The following is a 26,414-nucleotide window of genomic DNA, read 5'->3' on the forward strand; positions in this document are numbered from 1 at the left end:
CCCCTACTGTCTGGTGACGTAGCCTGTGTTTTCCTGTATCCATATGATCCCCTCTCTTCATAAATAATGCTTCTTTCTTTTTGGTGTTTTTGTGCTTTAATGGTTCAATTTTGTGATCTACTCCCAGGTACAGAAATGGCCCCTTAATAACTCGCCCATTCTTCCAGCTAAGTGGACCCACTGTGCTGTCAGCCAGCAGCTGGCATGCCTTGTGACCAGGAGAGATATGTCACTGTCACCCACTACAGAGCCTTCTACTACCTATGCCAAGCTGATACCCTTGGTTAAGCCTGAATCACGCCCTATGCCTAAGGCAGGTGCTCAGAAAGCTAATGGATTATCTTCCACTGCCGTGATGTCAGTGGCTCCTGTGGTCACAAAGAATTCCAAATCAAGACACCTGGTAGAGCAGCATCCAACACAGAAGAAAGCCATAACCACTGGTCAGGCTAAGCTTGGCCTTCAAGAGCAAGAGCTGAAGTCTCGAGAAGCCACAAGGACTATAGTGGTAACATGCCCCAAACGATCTCACTCACAAGAACATGGCCCATGTAGGGATGCAGGCACTGAGCTCATCGCTGCTTCCTCTCCAAGTATTTCCAAAATAATGGGCCCTGGTTTGGCCAATAGGAGAATTTGGAAGGATTTTGGAGAACCCACTGGGATCTGGGGAAGAAAGTCTATGAACTCATACATATTTACAAGTGCCTTTTCTCCTCTTAGGAATGTAAGATCCCTCGGTGACATCTCCTTGGGGCCTGAACACTTTAATCTAAGTGTTTCCAGCCCCAAGTATGACTTCAGAAGAGTGAATAAGAAAGTGCTTCTTGAAAATCACCTCATTCCCTGGAGAAGCAACCCAAAATTTCTTCTCTCTCCAACACAGCTTTTCCATGCACATATTCAAAGGAAGACAGAGAAAAGCCTGGAGCAATTTCTTCTTCCTTCCTTAGGTCTCTACCAAGCACGATCTCACCTGAATTTATCCACATTGGCCCCTTTATTTTCAGGTTTCCATTTGTCCTCCTCACAGAACTTCTTGGCCTATGCCCACCCTGCAGATCTAGCTCCTCTTCCGGCAGCCTTCAGGAGTAACCATGTAGCCAATGGGAAATCCTCATGGATTCCAATGATACCATTTTCTAGCCCTTCTTGCTGTTCATCCCTACTTCCTTTGCAAGCTCCTTGCAGTAAGAAAGCTGTCACTGTTGGGCCCATGAATGGCAAGAGAATCATGTCATTGAGCACTCCTGATGTGAGGTTTGCCAGACACCACGACTCTGAGCCCCCACTGGTGGGTGCCATCTCCCAGGGATTCTATCAATCATTAGGAATTTCAACTCTTTCTGGATATGTGTAGCCTTATTTTCTTTGATCATCTGATGCAAATAACTCTTTTAGGGATATGTTTCACATGCCTCTAGTACTATAACTAACCATAATTCTGTTCAGAGAGATTTTCCAAAGTCTTAAAATGGACATGTACTTTTCTAAAGTCAGATTGAAACATAAGGATGAAATAGAACATAACAGTGAATTGATAATTTCTTTGACTTAATTCAGCATTTGTTTTAGGATCTGTTCATTTTCCAAGCTAAGAAAAGGAAAAATTAAAAATATATATATATACACACACACACACACACACACACAAACACACATACATGTTTCTTGGTTTGGGCCTGATTGAAAATCTAAATTTCTCAACAAACTGTATATATAGACTTTCTTTTCAAATCCTATTGCCACAAACCTCATCTCCTAAACTGGAGAAGATGAGTAGTTTAGAATAGTTACTATATGCTATATGTTTTAAGACTTCTACTGTGAACAGAATTTTCTGGCTAATTGCGTGGTCAGGTTGCTGCCCCTACAGCTGGTATGGCCATCTGATGAAATGATTTGGATCTCTCTGTGGATGTGGGAATGAAAATGGAAAGTTGCCTTTCCCAAATGAGACTTTTGCCGGAATGCAAATTTGTGAATATGCTGTGAAAGCGTGAGTGAGCGAAGGCATGTACAGCACAATAGAGTAAAAGGGACATCAGATTTCAAGCCACAGGACCTGAGTTCCTTTGCCCCTCTAGGTCTTAGTTTCCTCATCTGTAAAATGAAGGAATTAGACTGGATGGCTTTTAGACCTCTTCTAGTTTTAAATCTATATGCTTATATTCCTGCATGGAGTCAACAGGAATGCTGGACCACTTTTGCTTCTCATAGTGGATGGCCAGTTTGGCTCCATGTTTGCCGAGTTGATCCACTTTTCCTCTCACTCTTTCTCTAGTCTCCATAGCCATTATTTGCTTTCCAATTTTGTCTTACATTCTTCTTTCCAATATAGTTTTATTTGCTTTAATTTTGCTTCCTTTGGCCAACCCATTAGGCAAGCACCATGACGGGCTCCCTTAGATCTCTTCATTTTACAAAATCAGAAATGGTAGCGCCGCTAGTTTGCTTCCCCCAACTATGGGTTGGGGAGAGTCATTGGTATTTGGGTAAAAGAAGAAAAAACCCAGAAATTCTCAACTTTTTACAAATGTTAATTTCCCAATTTATGGTACTGCTGTGTCACAGGATCATAGGTCTAGAACTGGAAGGTTCCTCAGTGGACCCTCTAGTCCACCTCCCAACAACTCCTGGATTATTTTAAAATTTACTTCAAAAGCATGTTCCTAAATTAAAAGTTATTTCCCATAGAAACAACTTTAGTCATAGGGGTTAGGTTCTGAGGGTTTCCCTCAAAGCCTCTTAAAATGGGCATCCAAAGGACAATGGAGAGACCTACACGTTATAGAAATAGAATTTCAAAGGAATAGTATAAAAGGTATCCTCAAAAGCATACATAAGGGAAAAATGACAGGCTAGTAATTGGGCACAGAGGATGGTACAGTAGGAAAAGTGCTGGCTTTGGAGTCAGAGACCTGGGTTCAAATCTTGGCTCTCCTCCTTCAGCCTGTGAGCTGGAGGACCCAGCTGCTCCTTTCTCTACATTCTTTGCTTTGCCTCTGAACTTCCCAATATGTAGTTGCCTAGATTGAATTGTCTCCTTCTTCCTACCCATATGGCCTTGGGCAAGGTTTTTTTGTTTTTGTTCTGTTTTGTTTTGTTTTTACTTCTCTGGGCCTCAGTTTTCTCAAGTAAAGTCAGGTGGTGAGACCAGATAACCTGAAGGTCTTTTACAACTCTAGATCTATGACCTGTGAGCCTTTGTGAAGGGAACAAGGAATAACCATGAGGCAGTCCATGGTATCCATTGGTTTCCTCATAAGAGAAAATAAAGAAGGCCATTAGCAACTTGAGGGTACACCAAAGTGATAAAAAAAATACAGTCTAAAATAAGCATGTTAGGGGCAGCTAGGTGGCACAGTGGAGGGGCAGCTAGGTGGTGCAGTGGATAGAGCACCAACTCCTGAAGTCAGGAGGACCTGAGTTCAAATCCAGCCTCAGATCAAACACTTGACACTTACTAGCTGTGTGACCCTGGGCAAGTCACTTAACCCCAATTGCCTAAAAATAAAACAAAATAAAATAAAATAAGCATGTCATTCTTTTGAGCCTTTCTAAGGATTTTTCATTTGTTTTGCCACAAGAAATAGTAAGAACCAGGGAATTTTTTTGTAAAAAGCTCTGCTTTCCCCCACTACCTACAATCCTTCTCTGTGTCTTTTTCTCTCTCTCTTCCTCTTCTTTTCTCTCTTCTCTTTTTCTTTTCTTTTTTCTTTTTCTTTTTTTTGGTGAGGCAGTTGGGGGTAAGTGACTTTCCTAGGGTCACACAGCTAGTGAGTGTTATGTGTCTGGGGCCAGATTTGAACTCAGGCTTTCCTGGCTCCAGGACCAGTGCTCTATCCACTGAGCCACCTAGCTGCCCCTCTTTTTCTTTTTTTCTCTTTCTTCTTTCTCTTCTCTCCTTTTCTCTCTTCCTCTCCTCCTCTTCCTCTTCTTCCTCTTCTTCCTCCTCTTCTTCCTCTTCTCCTTCTCCTTCTCCTTCTCCTTCTTCTCCTCCTCCTTCTCCTTCTCCTTCTCCTTCTCCTTCTCCTTCTCCTTCTCCTCCTTCTCCTTCTCCTTCTCCTCCTTCTCCTTCTCCTTCTCCTCCTTCTCCTCCTTCTCCTTCTCCTCCTCCTCCTCCTCCTCCTCCTCTTTCTTCTTCTTCTTCTTCTTCTTCTTCTTCTTCTTCTTCTCCTTCTCCTTCTCCTTCTTCTCTTTCCCTCTCCCTCTCTCTCTCCCTCTCCCTCTCCTCACCTCTCTCACCCCACCTGTCTCCCCCTATCTTCTCTCTTTCAGCTTCTATGGGAAATAGGATCATAGGTCTAGAGCCAGGAACCTCAAAGTGGATAGAGCAACTCTTTTATTTTATACATAAGAGAACTGAGGCCCCCTGGAGGTTCAGTGCTTTGCCCAGGTTCCACAGGTAATAAAGAAGCCTCAGAAGTGAAATCTAAATTCAGATCCTCTAATTTCAGCTCATGTTCTTCCCAGCTTCCTCCACTGACCCACAGTAGCCATAATGGTACAGCCGTAATTTCTTTTCTTCTTTCACCTGCATCCACTATTATGCCTGCCCTGGACTGGAATGAAGAGAGAGGCAGGAACTAGGCATCCCAGGTACTAATGGTGTCTGTAACTACATGAGAGAAAAGAAGAGAGATCCCAAGTTAATCAATCAATCAACAACCATTTTTCAAGCACATACGATGTGTCAGGTACTTTGGTGACAGATAGAAGGGAAAGGACATTTCTGTGGTCCCTTGGCTGACACTATGATTCCTAAATGGCCATTCATTTCTAAGGAACTTTGTAAATTGGGGCTTATCTGTATGCCATTTTCTTGACTCAGTTTACTTAATGAAATTTCCAACCTAGGAGCTTCATTGACTTTGCTGGCCCAATTTGATGAGACACAAAGAGAAGTACATCTCTACATAAAAGGTAGTTAAGGGAAAATAAAAGTCTGGTGTTTTTTCCATTCCATTGCCCCTGGTCATGCCACCAGCTGGACGTACCATGATTTCTGGACCGTGATGGAAATCAGATCATAGGTCTCAACATAGAAGAGGCTTCAGAGACCCTCTAGCCCAACTCCTTCCTTTTACAGAGGAGGAGACTGATGCCCAGTGAGGTCAAGGGACTTACCTAAAGTCACATGGGGTTCTTGCTCAGTTGTTTCAGATTCTTTGTGACCCCATTTGGAATTTTCTTGACAGAGATACTATAGTGGTTTACCATTTTCTTCTCCAGCTCATTTTACAGATGAGAAAACTGAGACAAACAGGGTTAAGTGACTTGTCCAGGGTCACACAATTAGTAAGTGTCTGAGGTCAAATTTGAACTCACAAAAAGGAAGCTTCCTGACTCCAGCCCCACTGCTCTATTTGCTATGGCATCACCCAGCTGCTCTATCTACTGCACCACCTAGCTGTCCAAAATTTCCAAGGCAGGATTTGAACCCAGGTCCTCTAATTCAAGAGCTAATGCTCTTTCTACTGTGGCACACTTTCGTATTTGTTGAGTTCAGATGCTGGTATTGCCCAGTGAAAGGAACCACAGCTGGAGGAGTAATTCTGCCTTCTCAGTTGTCGCCTTAAGCAATGACTTAAGGCTCTCTCCTGCCCCTTCCAAGCCCATTTCATGTCCCATCTGGGCAGCATATCTTCTTTCTCTGGGGAGCAGCAGAATGTTTGGCATGCATAAGTGTTGAGTGAGATTATATTTTATGTATTTTTTTACACTCCATCATGTTCGTTCTTTGTGATTTGTGCCCGTCATCTGGCACATCTATTTAGTTTGGCAAGCAGTCACCAGATCTGCTCCAAGATGTCTCTCTATTTCCCACCAGCCCTTTAGAGTTTAGCGTTAAGCCCTTATCATTCCTTTCCCAGTCTTGAGTCTATTCGCTGCTATCTGTTCCTTCCCACCTACCTCCTTCCCTTTTATCTCATCATAGGCTCATACCTTCAGAGCTGGAAGGGGTCATGGTGGTCATCTAGTTCAACCTTTTACTTTGGTATCTCTTCAGTCTATTTCTAGAGGCAGTTAGGTGGTGCAGTGACTGGAGAGCTGGGCTGCAGAGCCCTGGGTAAGTCATTAAATCTCTGTCTGCTTGAGTTTCCTCCAACGTAACATGTGGATAATAACAACATTTACCTCCCCTAGTTATTGTGAAGATCAGATGTGAGGACCAGATGTGTAAAGCACTTAGCACAATGCCCAACACATAGTAGGTATTCAATCAATGCTTGTTTTCTTCTCCTCTCCTTTCCTCTAGCTCAGTCCCATTTCTTTCTCCTCTTAGGTTCTAAAAGTCTCTGTTGGAGTTTTATATGGCATTTGGAATGCCATCCATGTGGCACAGGTTTCACACCCATGCACAAAGATCAGCAAAGTACAAGGCAAAAAAAAAACCCCACCACTGGCTTTTGAGCTCGAGATTTAAGATCAGACCCCAGCACTGCCCTTTAATCTCTGGGTGACCTTGGCCAAGCCACTCTGAAACTCAGTGTTACTCATCTGTAATATGGGGACATCGGGCTAGGTGACCTAGAAGGTCATCAATGACCCTCTCTACGTTCAAATGGAAGAGAGCCCTAGTGGCTATTCTTCTAGGCCAGGGGGTCTTAACTTTTTAACTTAAATTAACTTTAACTTCAAAGGAAACCAATTCCTTTGAAATATAGTTATCAAAGTATTTTTAAAACAAAGTTCATGGACCCCAGGTTAAGAGCCTCTGATAGTCCAACCTCCTCTTTTTCCAATTGAGGAAACTAATGCCAAGATTGAGTGACTCATCTATGGCAATAGAAGTATCAGCCATGATTCAAACCCGGGCCTCTGACTCCAGGCTCAGCAGACTTTCCATTGAACCATACTTAGCCCTCAGTTGACCAATGTTTCGTCCATGCTGCCTATTCTCCTACAGCCTTAGTTTGAACTCTGAGCTTCTCAATAGACAATTTCCTAGCTTTAAGCTGTATATTTCATTCCTGATCCATACTTAGAAGACCATTGGTTTGGACTGGGCCTGGGGAAATCTTTCAGTTCTAACCCCAGTTCTTAAGTGAGCTTACATTTGAAATTGTCCCAAATTGATAAAGAGTCTATTGTTTTTGAAGCCCTTTTGAGGGGAATAGAGTACACAGCCTTCCTCTGTAATCATCTGCTGAGCTGGTTTTGCCAAAAGAGAGGATGTGACTCATGCCATTATGTGGCAAGTGAGCCCTGGGTCAGAGCATCTTGAGAAGGCTCAGAGCTATTCTTAGCCTCTTATTTCTTCCTCCAATATTGCCTTCAAGTCCCAGAGCTAAACAGCTGTTTTAGAAGAAGTGTGTGAGAAGAAGAAAGAAAGACTTAAGCAACAATTTGACTTAAGCTTGAGTTGGATTCTGGCTTAGTTTTTTCCATCAGCATTGGAGTTTCCCCACCATCTTCCATGCCTTTACCTTATCATGAGCATAGACCTCACCCCTTCCGAGCTGATCAAAAGTTCCCCAGAAGGGTTTTGTTTAGATTTTGTGTTAGAAATCATGTGATGAAAAGAAAAACTGGCTTTCAAATGGAAATAAATCAATTCTTTCTCTTTTTCACTTTTCCATTCATCCACAGGCTCTTTCTCCCCTTCAGTGATGTTGTGCCACATAATGGAGAGAACAATGTGGGCTGGCCCTTGGGCAGGTTGTTTCTAATGCTAGCTGAAATAGCCTCTTTTTTATTTTTTTCTGTTTTTCCCTATCCTTTGGCAGCAAGTGGTCGGTGCTGAGGCTTGGATCATAGGCAGACTTATTTGGAACTCCTTGGAGGCAGATAGAAATAAGACTGGATGATATCCCAGTTTCTATTCCTACACCTCCTCATTTCGAAGAAAACTTTCTGCCTTCTATCTTTCCATATTTATCTTTCTTTTCTCCTCTGAAATGAGTGGAGTGATCTTTAGTGATCTGAGAGGATAAGTCTCTGGCCGGTGATGATATCAACAGTTTAGCCAGAGGACGTGATTGTCTCATTAATTTACCTGGGAGATTTTGTTATTAGAAAAGGCACCACTAGGGTGGCTCTTGAATTCTTTACTCCAGGCCTGAACAAAATTGCCTTAGTCAAGTAACACTTGAGGTGGTATTATTTTCCCTTTGTTCATCAGGATCAGGTTTTCAATGACACTTCTTCCACAGTACACATTCCCTGGCTACTTTGTGCCATCTCTGTCCAGCAGTCAGATTTAATGCTTGTTGCTACTTCAGGTCATTGGCTGCAAGAAATGCCTGGCATGCTCAAAGGTTTAGAGCTGGAAGAAAATTTAGAGACTGCATAACTCAACCCCTTTATTTTATAGATGAGGAAACTGAAGTGACTCATTCAAAGTCACACAGACATAGTAAGTGGCCGAGATAAGATTTGAACTCAGGTCCCCTAGTCCTCTTTCCACCATAAAATGTCCAACCAAGAAGTCTTCAGAACTCAGTGTGTAGGGACTGGACATTGTGAAGCACAATGGCCCGCTATAAGAGGTGATGGAACCTTTGTGTGAATTTCAGGATGGTACAAATAGAAACACACCGGGAAGTCCAGGCTGCTGAATTATCTGGTGGAAGACAAAAGAGGATTTCATTCACGCATCTGAATCTTTTTTTAATTCCAAACCAGAACTCTATTTTTTAACAGTTGTAATTAACTTTCCACCCAAGTCAACATCAGTGCCACATCTTCCCTCTTTGCTTTGTTCCTTTCTAACAAAAGCTTTAGTATGTTGTGGCTCTGTCAGAGGTAAGGACACTTCCCTTGCTGGGGTAACATTGAGGAGATTTGCAAGTGGTATTTTCTGTAACTCTTTCTGCTTTTCATAAAATGGACTCCTCTGGGGCAAGCTTTTCTTCCACTGGCTTTTCTTTCTTCTAGCGTGCTTTCTAAACCACCATATGTGTATTTTCAAGTCCAAGACAATTATGTGACTAAGCTAAAGGTTTATCTGAATTTAAGAAAATAGCTAGGATCTCAGCGGTTCAAGCATTCTGGCTACTCAAACTGAAGCTATAGTGGATCTGAGTGCAAGCTTCATTTCCCCCGTAATCCTCTAGCTCCACCCTGTGACACCCCACCCACCCACCATATGCACTGCATAATTATCTCTCCAATCTTCCCTGGTACTGGCTTTCCCAGTAGCAACTTGGGGTGTCCTAGAACATCTGCCTTCTCCTGCCCAGGAGGTAGTATCTCAAGATTGCTCCCTTCACAGTGAATTGTTTCTCAGAAACCCTCTCCCTAAAAATTCCAGTTACCCTGGATGTCAGAATTGCAAGTTACAGCTTAGTTGGGCACATTGGTCTTATAAAAATACAGGTATACATGTGGTATTTGAAGAAATAATATTGTGCATGGTTGGGTCTTGCTTTATTTGCTGCTGCCTTGGCAAGAAGTTCTCACCTTTATTTCTTATCCTGAAGCTAGCCTTGTCCTGGCAATCCATATGATAGTCAGTAGTTCTTTGCTTTGTAACCTACTGCAAAAAAAGTGGTGGGGGGAGCATTCTGGTTTAAGATTATATTCTGTTTCCATTAGTTGTGTTTGGATATGTGGTGCACTTCTAGGGGAAATGGAATATTGTGGCAAATGGCCACAATATTCTGCATAAGCTTTGTATATATAGAATGTATGTACATGTACCTTGCACAGCCATGGGGGTCTGGAGAGAGGGAAGTTTAAATTGCTCCACTCTTCCCCAGATTAAACTTCAAGGAAGAGTTTCCTGTTCCATAGAGTATCTTGAATTGGGGTTTTCAAAAAATGTGCCACAACACCATAGGATTCATCTAGGTGTGACATGGACTGTACAGTACATGCTCTTGCAACCCCAATGTGCTTGTGGGAATCTCATGGTAGGCTGTACTTCCTGACAACAAAGAATACTACTGTGCCATGAGCAAAAAAGGGCAGCTAGGTGGCACAATGGATAGAGCACGGGACTTGGAACCAGAAAGATTCATTTTCCTGAATTCAAACCCAGCCTCAGACACCTTACTAGCTATGTGACCCTGGGCAAGTCACTTCACCCTATTTGCCTCAGTTTCCTCATACGTAAAAATGAGCTGGAAAAGGAAATGGCAAACCATTCCAATATCTTTGCCAAGAAAACCCCAAATGGGGTCACGAATTGTTGCACATGACTGAAACAACTTGATAAACAACAAATTGAACAAAAAAAAGTTTGAGAACTATTATTGTGGCTTATTAACATGCTTTAAAAAAATTATGACAATTCACACATACACATCAAATATCAATGACTAGGTGATGATTTCTATAGAGAAACAGCTTGTCTCCTGAGTGACTAATGTGAAAAAAAAAACTAACTGAATGTTTAATTCACATCTGCCAGGAGGACAAACTGGAAATCCAAGCAACCAACATTTATTAAGTGCCCACTATGTGCCAGGCACTGTGGAAACAAAGACAGCAATTATAAATCCCTGCCCCCAAGAAGCCTATGGTCTACTGGGGGTGACCTGTTGTCCATATAAATAAATTATTAAATGTATGTTGCCTTTAAAATAATTAGAAGGACATGAAAATTTATGGTATCTCAATGTGTATTAAATGGTAGGCAGTCTTTTTAATGCATGCACAAAATATTGACTTAGCAATGTGGGATGAAGACTAATATTGAAAGATTTAGAAAATAGACAGCCACTGCTAGGTATACTTGGAAGACAGAGAAGTAGACCATGAAAATATGCTGAATGACCAGAGTTGGAGTCAAAGTCCCAGGCTTTTCTTTCTTGGAGAAGAATGCCATTCAAGATGTCTCTAATCTTGTCTTGTAGTGTGCATTCTGTCTGTCCCTTTACATTTGCCTTAAGAAACAATCTTCATGGGATTGGTGTGTGCAGGACAGGTACTAACAGCCAAGTTTCACTAAGCCAAAGGTCAGTCATTGGTGCCATAGTGCTTCCACGTCAATCAATAAGCATTCATTAAGCACCTATTATTTGCAAGCCACTGTGCCAGGCACTGACTGAATAAAGACAAAAACGTAACCATCCCTGCCCCCAGAGAGCTCCACTGTGTGCCTGGTCCTCTGTAGTGATTCCAATCCCTTCTGATTGGGAAAGAGTAGGCTGGTGGTAATACAGAGAGTGCATGTGATTGATAATCACATAGATTGATATAAAATAGGCCAAGAAAGGAACAGGAGGAAGAGATGCTAACATCTAGGGAGTTCAGGAAAGACTTCCAATAAGAGGTGACACATGAGTGAAGGAAGCCAGGGATTCTGGGAGGTAGACATAATGAGGCAATACATTCTGGGTGCTGACTAACTGGACCTCCATAATCAATCATGTCTTTACACAAACTCATATCCTGGATTGATATGGGAGCTGGAAGGGACCTTTGGAATCTGTGAGTTCAACCACCTAATTTTTCTGATTAGGAAACTGAGTCCTAAAAACTCAAGTGACTCACTCAAGGTTATGCAGTTAGTAAGTCACAGAGCTGGGATTTGAACTCAGATTCCCGACTCCTAATTTAGCCCTCTTTCCACTGTACCATGAGGATCAGGGAGGCCCAGGTAAGGTGATGGCATCTGTCCTGTTGACATTTGCCCTGATTCAGAAGACTATTTTTGGTCTTTTGATGCTAATTGGGCATGGAGATCTGGGGCCTTCTACATGGGCTTGATCCTGAAGACCCCCAAATGGCTGTGCAAGTGATTACAGTATACATGAAATGAGGCAAAGACCAATTAGTATTCACTGTGTCTCTTTTGATCGCTCACAGGTGGAAGAACGTTCTAGACTCAACCGGCAGAGCTCCCCTGCCATGCCACACAAGGTTGCTAACCGGATATCTGACCCCAATCTGCCCCCTCGATCTGAGTCGTTTAGTATTAGTGGGGTGCAGCCTGCTCGGACGCCACCTATGCTTAGACCAGTGGATGCCCAGGTATGAAAGCTCCTGAATCTGACCCTGGAGATCACCTAGACCCAACCCACCTCACACCCATTCTACAGATGGGGAAAGTGAGGCCCAGAGAGATTACAGGACTTACTCTTAGTCAAGCTGTAATTTGAACTCAGGTCTTTTCACCACAGATCCAACATTATTTCTATTCCAATGTTCATCATCCCCCGGGAACCCTGACAGATCTCAGGTCAAAAAGATCATTAGAACCTGATTACTTGTGTGTATGTGTGTGTGTGTGTGTGTGTGTTTGTACTGTATATCTATTTGTGGTCTTAACTTGCAATTTCACTGGCACAGAAAACTTCTTTTGTGGAAATTTCCTCCACCAATGCAGATCTGCAACCTATACTCTTAGAGAGTTTCTTCAGGGGCACGGAGAGGTTAAGTAGCTTGCCTGGAGTTACACAGTCAGTGGCTGCAGAGATCATTCTTGAACCCAGCTCTACCTTACTTCTATGCTGATCCTCTATCTGCTCATTATTATTTGTTTCCCCAATTATAAGACACCTTTAAGATAGCTAATAGTGATATCAGTTCACTGATTACCACCATTGAAATCATGACTGGCCACATAATCCACACCCCAAAAATGTCTTGAGTAAACCATAAAGAAGATGGGGTTTGTGCCAGTACTAGGGTTAGGCAATACCATGGCACTTGAAGATGGAGGAAGAATCGGGGTAGATCCCCTACCTGGATGTGTCCAGTTTAAATAAGAAAGGATAGAGGTTCCCTCTGGTGTGCCCCATAGTAATTTCATTCCTCTTGGGGACCGCATTTGCTTTGAACCTTATCAGAAATTAAAGACATCTGACTATAATGGGCTGTTCCCATGTGGCAACTTATATATTGTCTTTAAATGTGAAGTCCAAACAGCCCTAGCTCTGCTACTCACTACCTGAATACCGCTGGGCAAGCCATTTGAACCTCACTTTGCCTGCTTTCTGTCATCTGTAAAATAAGGGCTCTGCCCTCGATATTTTCTCAAATATCTTCTTGCTCTCGCCATCTATGTTCTACCTGGAGCATTGGCATGGGAATATAAGCAGGGAGACAAAATCCAGATGGCTGGGTCTTCTGTGTTCTTCATTCTTTCTTAGCTGTGGTACAAGAAGTGAGAAGAGCTACTTTCCACAGAGACTTTAGGGTTTTTAACCATGAACTACTTAAAATAAAACTTTCAAGAAAAAATAAAGGAAATAGTGCTATTCTCATCCAAATGCACTAGATTTCTCCCAGATAGTCTCAAATAGGTAAAAATTTCCACCAAATACTTTGCAGCAGAGTTGCCGGCCAATGAGCATCTGACTTGGCTGGTATTTTCACATTGAAGTTGGGTGCTATTCATTAATATGTCAGGCTTTGGGGGTTTGAATTTCATGAACTCCTCCTTTAAGAGGTAGTGTGGTATCCTGAACAGAGTTGGCCTCAGGGTCAAGAACACCTAGCTTCAGATCTTCTCAGATTCTGTAACCTGAGGTAAGTCATCACCTCTCAGTACCCCAGGAAACTCTCTATGACTAGAAGTTACAGAGCAGGTACTGATCTTCATGGGAGTAGAAACTTCACAGCAGAGTGAATGAAATCACAAGTCCAGTAAAAGCAAATAACCCTTCTCCCTTGAGGTCATCTCTGGAGCAAGTTCTCATATTTGGATGGGGGCTTGGAAGGACATGAGAGAAATTAATTTCTTTGGGAATGCATTCTCTTGTAATTCATGGGGACTAAGCTTTTTCAAGACCAGTGCATAAGATCGCTTTCTTACAAGTCCTTTCAGTTGTCTCCCATCATCTACTTTAGTAAGGTTGTGTTGTATTGGGGGCTCAGGCCAGAGCTTCTCTTTCTTACCGCTAGTTTTACCTCCATAATGTCACTGTTCCACTTAAGGGAAGCAAACACCTTGGCAATTACTCTGCTAGTGATAGAAATAGCCGGGGAACAGATCAATAAAACATTTAAACACATGGAGAAGAAAACAAAGACATTTAATAAGGAACAGGGCAACTTTGCTACTATTTTGTTAAATTTAATAGACATTTTAAGAAATAAACAGAGTAGAAGTTCACAGTTTTGTAAACAATAAAATTTTTGTTCTTTGTATATTGAAAATCTTGATTATTGTTAAGTCCACAATAAAAAAAAATGTTTTAAAATACTTTCCCAAATATGACCCCTTTAAGAGGATCAGTATTTTTTAAAGATGTTAGAGATGTTCTTTTTTCAAAAATTGGAGTGGGCAGAGAAGCTTTCTCCCTTTGTTTAAAAATGAATTGGTATGTTGGGGTATGCTTGGCAGGAGGAGCAGTTTGCTTTGTTACTTGAGATGTCTTTGGGAATTATTCATTGAAGAATTATTACACGATTGAGACTTCACTCTGTCCAGTGGCTCTCTTTGAAATTTACTTTCTGAGTTGGGTTGAATGCCATCTCAAAATGTTCAGCAAATGAACTTAACTTAGGACTCAGAGTTCCAAAATGGAGGTCAGATTCAGCCTACTGGTGCCAAAAGTTTTCTTGGTCCTTAGTGGCTATCCTGAGATGGTCCTATAGCCTTCCAAGTTTCCATGCCTCTAAAAACCACAACATCCAACCAGAATTTGAAATCCCAATATAGAAGGATGCAGGTCAGTTGCTAGGACACACATAGTATTATAGGTGTTAGCTGTGTACTGAAATACTAGCATATTTTTGAAGATTTTTTTAAATTTTTTTCCTTTAATGAGTTCTTAGCAGCATTGGACAACCTATTTAACCTCTCTGTGCCTCACTTTACCTATCAGTGATTCAATGATGAAGACAGCTACATGATTGAACTATATATGTGTGTGCATACACACACACACATATACACAATATGTATATGCATCAAACATATTTGCCCCATTGAGCACCTACACATACTTCTAAATTTTGGCTTGAGAACTTTTTAAGAATGAAAAGCCATCAATACAAGGGATACATATAATTCCATCCATATACCAGGATTTTTTTCCCCTTTAGTTTAGTTTCAACATCTAGCTGATTCTTTTTTCCCCTCCTAATACTGATGCTCTCATTTTGGCTTAATGCTTAGATTCCACATCTGGTAACGGTGAAATCCCAAGGACCCTCCCTCTCTGCCTCTCAGTCAGTGCATGAGCAACCCACAAAGGGGATAGCAGGGTTCCAGGAGGCTCTGACGGTGACGTCTCACCGTGCTGAGATGCCACGGCAGAACTCGGATCCCACCTCTGAAAACCCTCCTCTCCCCCCACGCATTGAAAAGTTTGACCGAAGCTCTTGGTTACGGCAGGAGGAAGACATTCCACCAAAGGTAACACCACTGAGGTGTTTGGGTTTTGGGGTTTTTTTACTTAATTTATGGGGATTTTTTAGACTACTTCTACTAACATCCAAAATTTCGAAGAGCTAGCCTTGGAGTTATATTGACAAGGAATTTAACTCTTACAAAATGTCCTTTACCATTCTTATCCCTCGTTATTCTTCTAAACAAGCCTATAAGGTAGGCTGTTTCCTGTCTTTTTTTCACAAAGGAAGAAACTGAGGCACAGAGAGTTTGAGTGACTTATCAGCACACACCTGTCCAGGATTAGGAGCCCAAGCCTCTGATTCTCCAAAGCATTGCATACACTTTCACATGAGACATTAAGTAGTGGACCTCTTGATTGTCAGCTAAGTCTGGGTTTTACTTGACACAAGAGCATGAAAATGAAACGTGACACATTCACTCAGTCATCTACATCTTTTGTCAATGGAAAGGCAAACACCAGATGTTCCTGAGGATATTTTGACCAGCCTTCTTAAAGACACCATGGACGCAAACTTTGTCTGACTCTCTGTTGGACATCTTGGGAGCCAGTCTGAGGTTCAATTTGGCCAACACTACAGCTTATGATTCTGATTCAACAACCAGATGTGATGAATGTCTAGAACAGTTCCCAGTGCAGGTCATCTTTACCATTGGTTAGGAAACATCCCAGGGAGGGGAAAGAGGAGGAGTCTGAAAAACAACCACAGACAAACTGTGGAGGGCTACAAAATACTTTGTACATGACCATATCTAATACCTCTTTACATGAGACGGTGTTTTGTAGTAGCTAAGGTATCAGCCTCAGAGTCAAGAACCCTGCCTCTGATACGCATGAGCTATGCAACCACGGACAAGTAAGTTAATTAATCTGGCAACTTTTGTCTAAGACAAAAGTTACACACCAGTTACCATTGCCAGTATGTATGGTGGAGGGAGTTTCCACAATGGGTGTTCCATTACACCAATGAAATTACAGGTTCAGGCACCTCACCCTAGCCCTCTCTCCTTCCCTCCCTCCTGTCTTCTCTCTCTCTCTCCCTCTCTCTCTCTCTCCCTCTCTCTCTCTGTCTCTCTCTCTGTCCCTCTCTCCCTCTCCCCCTCCTCTCTCGCTCACACACACACACACACACACACACCCTACCCTACTCCTCCCCCACAAAATGTTAGAACCAAGAATAGTTCAAGCTTTCTGAACATTTGTTTTAGAAAATCATAGATTATAGATTAGAGGCGACCTTTGAGGCCATCAATTTTTCTGAGGAAACAGGGTCACACAGCTAATATGAGGTGAGATACAAACCCAGGTCTTTCTGAGTCCAAGTCCAGAAGTGTTTACAATTTGTGTTTTCATGTGGTACTTAAACCATGAATTTCTCACAGAGACAAAGGCTGACTTTACTCCATTGTAAACTTGTCTTAGGTCCGTGATTGTCTCACTTTCTCAATCCTCCTAATGCCCCATATCAGTTCTCCACTAAAGAAGCTCATGAGTCCAGATTTCTAAGTTGCTAAGAATAGAAATGGACCGGAGTGTGTTTGTTTTGGTTTACCTAGAGAACAGAGAAGCTAACCAGGAGGAATAGGTGTGGAATAAAGTGAAAACATGGAGGGACTGGGCAGAGAAGCAGTCTTGGGGGCAGCAAGCCAGTGGTAGCATAAATGAGAAACAGCATGGCAAAGTAGATTAAAAGCTAACATTAGAGTTCAGAAGACCCAGGTTCAAATGCCGACTCTGACGCATACTGGCTACTTAACCCTGGGCAACTTACTCCCCCCAAGTCATGTCAGCAAGCACTTATTAAGAGCCTACTCTGCTAAGCACTAGGGATACAAAGAAAGGCAAAAACAGACCCCACCCTTCAGGGGCTCACAATTTAATGAGGAAGACAATGTGCGAACAAGATATGTAGAGGCTAACTTGAAACTAATAGCAGAGGGAAGGCACTAGCATCAAGGGGACTTGAGGAAGGCTTCTTACAGAAGATAGGACTTTAGCTGAGACTTGAAGAAAGTCAGGAGACAGAGGGAGGAGAGAGAGAAGTCTAGGCATAGGGAGCAGCTGACGCCCATTCGCGGAGTCAGGAGATGCAGTGACTTATTCGAGGAAGAGTGAGGCGGTCAATGTCACTAGTTCATAGACTAGGAGAGTAGCATAAGGTCCAAGAAAATGAGAATGTTAGCAGGAGGTAAACTGATAAAGGGCTTTAAAAGCCAAACAGAGGCAACTAAGACTATAGTAAAGAAGGGCTAATCTGCTTTGGTAGAGGAAATTTCTTACCAGGACTCTCTTCACCAAGAAAGATACAGACAGGTCTGAGAGAAGGAAGGAAGGAAGGAAGGAAGGGAGGGAGGGAGGGAGGAAAGGAAAGGAAGGAAGAGAAGGAGGAAAGAAAGAAGGAAAGGGAAGAGATGGAAGGAGGGAAGGAAGAAACAGAAGGAAAAGGGAAGGAAGGAAGAAAGGAAAGAAGGAAGCAAAGGAAAGAAGGAAAAGGAGAAAGAGAGAGAGAGGGAGCATGACATTAGAGACACTGGTTCACATCATTGATATCTACTTTTAAGACTGGTGTGCCTCACTTTAAGAAAAGTAGCTGTAGGCAGATCTGAACTTAAGAAACAAACAGATGGTGATTCATTCAACAAAACCTCTTTCAAAAGTATATCCCAGGCTTTCCTCAAATAGCAAATTTCCCTCATGCATTTAAAATAGTTCTTTTTTTCATAGTACTTAGAAATACATCTATTCCATAAATTGAGGTGTGCCCACATCTACCCTCTGACCCTTCCCAGGTGAAAAGATGATGACTTTCCTACCAGTACCATTATGGTGATACTGTATACAGTCTTTTAATTAAAGATAGTCCTTTTTATTCATCCACATGAGTGATCTTGTTTTATTACACTTCATATTCCAAAACCAACTGGCCTCTTAAAACTAAAACAGGTCTTTAAAAAAATTGTGCTTACAAACTCAATCTGATATGGAAAATGCCCAAAATGCACAATTGATGTCAGGAAGCTGGTTTTGCAGTTGGCTCTGTGACTCCACTGGTGACAGGGCTCCCAGATGTATGGAGTATGACCAAGATTGTGCCCTGATACCCAGGTTTCTTTCCTCATTCTCATCAGTCTCTTATTTGCCCATAAGCTGTGGGAGAGATAGGAACAGGGTTCATCTTAATCTGCATAACTCCCTTTTGCTGCTTCCTTGCCTGTCTGCTGAGGCACTCTCCTCCTTGTCTCTTTGTGTCACCCTCCCCAACTAAACTATCACAGCAAGATCAGCGAAACTGAGCACCCATTCTGTCAGCATGTTTACCTACTCTTGCCAGTACTAGGATTAGATCGAATTTACACATTCTCAGTCTAGTGCACAATGATTCAGACCATTTTCATTTCTCTGTCTGTCTCTGTCTGTCTCTGTCTCTCTGTCTCCCAAATTTAGATCGCTTCCCCTAAAAGGTGGATTATTTTTAGATTTCACTCAAGGAATTGGATGTTGGACAATGGGAAGGAGGGTAATTCTGCCCTGTATTAGATATTTCTTACAACTTTAAGGGTGAAATTTATATTTATCATTTATCTACATCTCCATATATCTCTATAGATAGATGACTATATATGTATTTTTATAGATATGGATATATAAGTTTATTTCTATATATTGATATATCTATATATATAGCTCTATATAGATATACATCTTTATATCTATATATCGATATCTGCATCTATATAGATTTGCATATATTGATAGATTGATGGATGTAGAGATATAGAGATAGATAGATACATACATACATACATACATACATACACATGGATGTAGATAAAGATATATCTTGGAAAGGAGTAGAATGTGGACTAGGGAGATTTGTTTGTAATTGTCCCTCCTTAACATCTGGAGACATTCTGATTTTCTTCCAGGTGCCTCAACGAACAACTTCCATATCACCAGCATTAGCCAGGAAGAACTCCCCTGGCAATGGAAATGCACTGGGACCCAGACTTGGATCACAGCCCATTAGAGCAAGGTAAGGCAATCAGATCAGAAGACTACAGAAAATGTTACCTCCAACCTTGTCCTTGTTTCTTTCCCCACTGCTTTCATCACTATCTTTATGAATTCCTCTGTATTCTGGGGCCCAATCTGTACTGCAAGCTCTTTGCAAGCAAGAAAGGTGCCTTCTCTTTCATTCATAGACTCCAAGAGTGCTCTGTATACAGGAGGGACCCAATCAATACTTTTTGATTGAACCAATTCATGCTAGAGTAGTAGAAATTGAACCCAAAGTGAAATGATTGGAGCTATGTTATGATGCTCTCAAAACTGATTTCAATGACCAATTAAGCAATGAGGAAGAAGTAGTTATACTGGTCAGTGGGTTGCTTCACTTATGCTTGGGAGTTATTGAAATGCTTAAGATTAAGAAATTAAAAAGAACTTAGAGACCATCTAGCCAATGGTTCTTAACCTGAGATCTGAAAATTTTTAAAATATATATTTTTGATGACTATATTTCAATATAACTAGTTTCCTTTCTCATCCCATGCATTTCGTGCATTTAAAAATATTATTCTAAGGAGGGCTCCATAGGCTTTGTCATACTGCCAAAGGGGTCCTAGAAATACAAGAAGTTATCCAATCCAGCACCCTCATTTTTACAGATGGGAAAACTGAGCCCTAGAGAGGTGAAATGATTTGTCCGCAGTCACAAAGTTCATAGCAGAGTCACAGCTAAAACCCAAATCTTCCAAATCCAGATCCTATATGCTTCGCACTTCAGGTTGATGCCTCTCCAATTAAAGTAATGGCAGAAGAAATAATTACATATTAATCAGCTCTGATCATAGTGAGCACCTTGAGGACAGTGACTATCTTCTCCTGAAGTTCCCATTCTAATGGGGGAGACAAAATGCAAACAATTATGTTCATACAAAACAGATATGGGGTGAATGAAAGGTAATCTCAAAAAGGACATACTAACACTGAGGGAGGACACAGAAAGGCTTCTTCTAGAAGGTGGGATTTCAACTGTCTTGAAGGAGGCATGGTATAGAAGTGGGGTTCGTAACCTTTTTTTGTCAGATTCCTTTGGCCATTAAATGCAAGAAATGAAATACATAGGATTACAGAGGAGATCAATTATAGAGAAATACAGTTATCAGAATACTAAAAAAAAAAAAATTCACAGATACCAAGTTAAGAACCCCCGATCTAGAAAGATGAGAGTTAATGGGCAGTTTCGTTCTCCCCAATTGACTCTGTAATAGTGGAAGAAAACTGACTCTTAAGAGAAAATCCTGGGGATAAATGTTACCATTCTTTGTGTATCTCCTTAAAATATGGAATGATTCTGCTCCTAAAGGCTTAAGTTTCCTCTCTGCATGAGCGGCAGCCTTAGGAGCTGGTCAGTCCATAAATAAGATGGAACTGTGCAGGGAGGCGGTAATCTTGAGTAGTATTAGCCACTGCAGTCGACTTTCAGTGAGCCATTTTCTCCTAGCTCCTCGTCAGATTCATTGCAGTCCTGTTGTTGTAGAGCAGTACCACGTGGGACAATGCAACTTGACCATGAAGCCAGAGGAATGTTGATATTGCAAACAGGAACTTTCTCACTCTCTCTGTTTAGGCACTGATAAGTCTGCAATTGTCCTTATGTCTTCCTCTTTTGAACCTTGTCCCCAGGGCGCTCTTGCTTGGCCACTTAAATTAGAATGTTAGAAACGTGGTCCAAGAATGTTGTAATCTCAGGCTTTTTTTTTTCCTTTAATAACATAACAAATACAGATATGTAGGCAATCGAATGAACAGCAGTTTAAAAAAAAAAATACATCAATTTTGTGCTTGCTTGTATATAGAGCACCTTGCCGACTCCTGGAGAGACAGAAGGGAAAAATGATACAGTTCTTGCCCTCCAGATGCTTACAATCTAACAGCAACCTTCAGTTCTAATTCAGTGACATCCTGAGAACTAAGGAAAAGCTTAGACATTTTTGTAGTCTAGTGCCAAGAATTCTGGTCTGAGATTCAGAAAATGTGGGTTTGACACTTACAAGCTGTGTGACCCTGGGCAAGTCACTTGAACCCTTTGTGCCTCAGTTTCCTCATCTGTAAAATAAGGATAATCACTTATATTACCTAACTCACCTGTTCTTTCTGTTTCCCTCCCGAGTTTTATAGATGCAATTATATTTATTTATTTATATTTATAGATACAATATCGATTCAATTACAATTACAGTTGGTAAACTTTAGAGAACTATATATAAATAAGAGTTATTTTTTTTTCTAGTTTGCTTCTAGCAGACTTCATTTATTTCAGTCAGATCCTTCAATGTGTTTTTGGATGTTTCCAGGGTTTTGGAGAATGCTGTGGGGCCTGGCAAGGGGAGGAGTTGGTTGTATCCTCTTCCACGGTCACCTGCCTCCCTTAGCAGTGGACAGGCAGGGATACTAAGGAAATGGCACAGTAAGAAGAGTGGATTGGGACTGAGAAGGCTCGGGTTCAGATCCCAGCCCTACTCACTTTTTCCTTTTGTGCCCATTGACAAGTCCTTTCTCTTCTCTGGACTTGAGTTTTCTCCTCAGCAAAATAAAAGGGTTAGACTAACTGATCTTGGAATCTTGGGAATCTTCATACAGTGTGGATGGGACTTGTTAAGCTTTGAAACATAACTTTTAGTGTAATCAGGAGCCCAACAGGTCACCCCTACATCATAACCCTTGCTGCCAACTCTCTCCTGTTGGCCAACATTTGAGGAATGCATTAAGCTTACACAGCCATTACTAAATCAAATTGGACCAGAGTCAAATAGGCATTAGGTAATTATAGTCGAACTGAATTTGTAAAACTGAGAGGAAAAAAACATCAAGGGCAAATACATACAAGAACCTTTTAGCTCATAGATTTAGAGTTGGAAGGGACTCTATAGTCACCAAATCCAATAGAGATGAGGACACTGAGGTTCAGAAAGGGTCACCCAAGTAGTAAGCGACCAAGCTGAGATTTGAATGCAGGTCCTTTGACTCCAAAGCTAATGCTCTTCTCTATACCACACTGCCTACCCCCGACCCCCGCTTTGAGATTCCATTAAGATTCTATATAATTACAGTATACAACAGTACATGATCAAAGCATTTAAGAGGTACAAGATGAAATGTGCTATGAGGTCCAAGGGGAAAGTTTATTGCTTCCAGAGGGAACAAGAGAAGGCTTGAAGGGTGGAATGGGCAAGGGAACAATCCCTCGGGAAGATAATGTGATGCTCATGTTAGCATTTGGACTCAGAAACACTTTCAGATAAAATAGTTGGTGGTTTCTGGAATCTTGTGATGATGCTGTTTCTAGCAGGAGGAAGCACGGGAAGTCCCAGAGGATAAAACCTAAAGCAAGTCAAAGGACTTGCTGATGCCATGGGAATGTACAAGTATCAAGGGGAAAGGACACCGTAACGTACTACCTAAGAGGACCATGAAAAAAGTCCTCACTCAATGCTATCAAATGATCGAAGAAGCAGTAAGGGACCTCTCCAGGGCAGCTAGGCGGCTCAGTGGATAGAGCACAGGCATGAAGTCAGGAAGCCCTAGGTTCAAATCCAGCCTCAGATGCTCACTAACTGTGTGACCCTAGGCAAGTCACTTAACTTTGCATCTTCGGCTCTCACATTTCTTCTTCTTAAACCCTATTTTCCCATATTTTTCTCTCTATCCTCCATGTTCTCCCCCTTTGCCTAAAAGTCCCTAAGGATCAGAGCATGTGTGGACTTGCCCTGGATGGATTCATTAAGTTCTTCACAAAATTTTCCTCCTACTTCATCCTCAGCAAATGATATTGTTTCCTAGTCTACACATATCTTCACTGTTTCTTTTTTGCAGATTCTTCCCATTGATACTGTAATAAATGATTGTCATGGTAGCCAGGTGGCACAGTGCATAGGGTACCGGGTCTGGAGTCAGGAAGACTTGAGTTCAAATCTGGCCTCAGAAACTTACTAGCTATGTGACCTTGGGCAAGTAACGTAACCTCCCTTTGTCTCAGTTTCCTTAACAGTAAATTGGGGATAATAACAGCATCTACCTGGCAGAGGATCAAAGGAGATAATATCTGTAAAGTGCTTATCACAATAGCTGGCACATAGTAGGCATTGTATAAATGCTGGCCATTGTGAGCTGTGATGGCTAAATATCCTGTGAAATAATGTAATTACAAGAACACCTCTCACTTGAACTATGCACCAGCTTCCTAATTTGTCCCCAGCTCTAGATCTCTCTCCTAACCCCAAACCATTCTCCACTCAGCTGCCAACTCAATTATCCTCAGGCATGGCTCTGTCCATGTCATTGCCATGCTCATGAGGCTCCAGGGGCTCCCTACCTTTAGAATCAAATATAAAGTCCCCTGTTTGGCATTTAAGAGTATTCATCACCTTGCTAAGCCTTTCCAGAGTTCACATGAATTATTGCCCTTCAGGAGCCTAGTTCTTGTTCCTCACAATGAAATTCTCTTCCTCATGTCCATGCCTTTGTACTGGCTGTCCTCCATTCCCACAATGGTCTCTTTCCTTCTCCCTGGCTTCTTCTGAGACCCAGCTCAAACTCCACCTCTTCCATAGGAAGCCTTCCCAAGTCTCTCTTCCACTTGATTCTCCTCACCAAGGCGACCTGCCTTTTCTTCTGTATGTATTTTGTACGTACCTATTTTTTTTTACACTGTCTCCCTCGTTAGAATGGAAGCTTCTTGAGGGCAGGGACTATTTTTGCCTTCCTTTGTATCTCATTGCTCAGCATGCTTTTTGGCACATTAGAAACACAACTAGTAAGGATCTGAGGCTGAAATTGAACTAAGCCCTTTCTGACTCCAAGTCTAGCATTCTATAGGCTACACAAAACTTTCATACTCACTTCCTTTCCAGCAGAATAGAACCAGAAATGGGTGAGCTGGATTTCCTGTGGGACTTTGGAAAGATCCTTTATGTATCTCTGAGCTTCCCATTTGAGCAAAGACCAATCTATCATGGCAGAAATGTTACTGATGTTACTATGCGGCAGTTAGACATAGAACACAGTCATTTGGAAGAATTGAAAATGAATCATATACATTTGCAATTGGAGAGGTACATGAGGAGTGTGAGCAGGGTGCAATGTGTAACCAAGTGAGGAGCTCTGAACAGGAGTATAGGATGTCATCAAGGAATTGTATGTGAGAAAGAGAGAATACACTGATCACATACATGTCAAGGACAAGTGGACAGCCAGGGTGCTCCATTGGTAACTGGGAGAAATCAAGGAAGGCTTCAACACATTTCTTTGGTGAAATTTTGGGAGTATGTAGGCAGGTGTTTCATAGGTTGGGCAAGCATGGTTGCATTGTCATCTGCATAATTGAAAGGAAATTCCAAATAATATCACAGATCCATTGGAGTATTTTAATGTTTGCATGTATACTCTTGTGTGTATATGTGTATGTATACACACATGCACATTTCTATGTACATGCACATGTAAATATGTGCAAATATACACATTTTGATGGTTGTGCTGTTTTGGTCATATCCAACTCTTTGTAACTCCATTTGAGGTTTTCTTGGCAAAGCTACATGGGTAGTTTGCCATTTCCTTCTCCAGCTAATTTTACAGATGAGGAAACCGAGGCCAACAGGGTTAAGTGACTTGCCCAGGGTCTGTGTCTGAAGCCAGATTTGAACTCAGAAAGATAAGTCTTCCTGACTTAAGACCCAGTGGTCTATCTACTGTGCCACCTAGCTATCCAAATATATACATACATGTGTGTGTATATGTATATACAGGTATAATATAACTGTGTGTGATAATCATGTATGTATACATATATATTTATTTGCAATACACATATTACGTATAATACAATTTTTGTTTTAACCAGACCTATGATTTCATCACTATAGAGGGCTCCCATTGAGAGCTTCCCTTCCCTCTCTCAATGCAAATCTGCCCTTGCTCTTCAACCTAGATAGCTGCCTGGCGAGTGAGAGATGAAATGACTTGTCCAGGGTTGCACACTGTTAGAGACAGGACTTCAACCCAGATCTTCATGACTCATGGTGCGGTAGTTCTCTGAGATCAGTGAAATCTTCCTTCTTATTTAAGATGCTTCCCCTGCTGCCAGAGAAGAGACACTGCCACTTGCTGGATAGCCTAATACTCGTGGACATACGCCCTTCTCTCCCTACCTGTAGGGGACAGGTTATGGCATCCTTTCATTTTGATGTTTACAAATTTTCCTTGAAGCACGCATTTTTAAAAAAGTCGTTTCTCGTTCCTGGCACTCTGCTCTTTAGATTTTGTCAAAGTCCAGGTGATAACACAGGCATTATCCTCCCCTACCCTGAGTGCTCCTCTGCCCTCCATGCCCAAAGCGCATGGTACTCTATATTATTCATTGACCTCAAAAATCAATAAGCAATATTGCCCAGCCCACCTCCTCCTGAACAGCCCACAGCTTTCAAATGGATCAGAGGAGCTGAAATCAAGATCTGACCTGTGACCTTTCTTTCATGTGTAAGAAGTCCCAGATTGGTTTCATTATTGACATGTACTTCCTACTACAGTCATCCAAATGTGCCATTTTGCATTTTATTGGCATCTTTTTTATTACTGGGATCCCCAAGGCATGGATTATACCTGTGATTTCATTGGCGTAGGGACCTCCCTAAGGAGGAAGTTACATTGTATTGATGCAAATCAATGCCCTTATTAGCCAGGGTCATACAACTAGTATGTCTCCAAGGTGGGATCTCAACCCAGGCCTTTGGGTCAGCCTGGTGTAAAAGGTGAAACGCACCCAAAAGACCAAAGGTCAAATCCTAAGGCAGTTACTTACTAGCTATATTGCCCCAAGTAAATCACTGAACTGGGGCACTTGGTGGTCCAGACAGTTCTCTGGTGAGCCAAATAAACTCCAAATCAAATCAAAGTAGACAGAGCTTGAAACACGGCATTTATCCTTATTCTGAGCTCTGGCCTCATGTCTCAGCATCTCAATATCTGTGTCCCACTGAATTCAACACAGCTCAAGCATGTTACTGTCAACCAAGCTTAGCATCTCGCCCCCTAAGTCTGCTTCCACTCTCTGGAATTATTATTTTTGATAAAACACTTTATCCCTCCTGAGCTTCAGTT

The 26,414-nt window shown here is 41.8% G+C and overlaps 1 protein-coding gene across 5 annotated transcripts in view; it reads left to right on the plus strand.

The window, feature by feature from the left end:
- The window catches only part of TNIK (TRAF2 and NCK interacting kinase), a 415,560-nt gene that overhangs the window by 326,434 nt on the left and 62,712 nt on the right, over positions 1 to 26,414 (plus strand). For 3 of the 5 annotated variants that reach the window (XM_027875754.1, XM_027875755.1, XM_027875757.1), the window contains exons 15-18: positions 128 to 1,294; positions 11,761 to 11,925; positions 15,020 to 15,259; positions 19,181 to 19,287. In XM_027875754.1, the coding sequence (XP_027731555.1) occupies positions 128 to 1,294; positions 11,761 to 11,925; positions 15,020 to 15,259; positions 19,181 to 19,287 (1,679 nt within the window). The remainder of the gene's footprint in view (positions 1 to 127; positions 1,295 to 11,760; positions 11,926 to 15,019; positions 15,260 to 19,180; positions 19,288 to 26,414) is intronic. The other 2 variants (XM_027875758.1, XM_027875759.1) reach the window with 2 other exon arrangements.

Source organism: Vombatus ursinus, unplaced genomic scaffold (genome assembly GCF_900497805.2).
Source record: "Vombatus ursinus unplaced genomic scaffold, bare-nosed wombat genome assembly UNPS02014810.1, whole genome shotgun sequence".
Lineage (NCBI taxonomy): Eukaryota > Metazoa > Chordata > Mammalia > Diprotodontia > Vombatidae > Vombatus > Vombatus ursinus.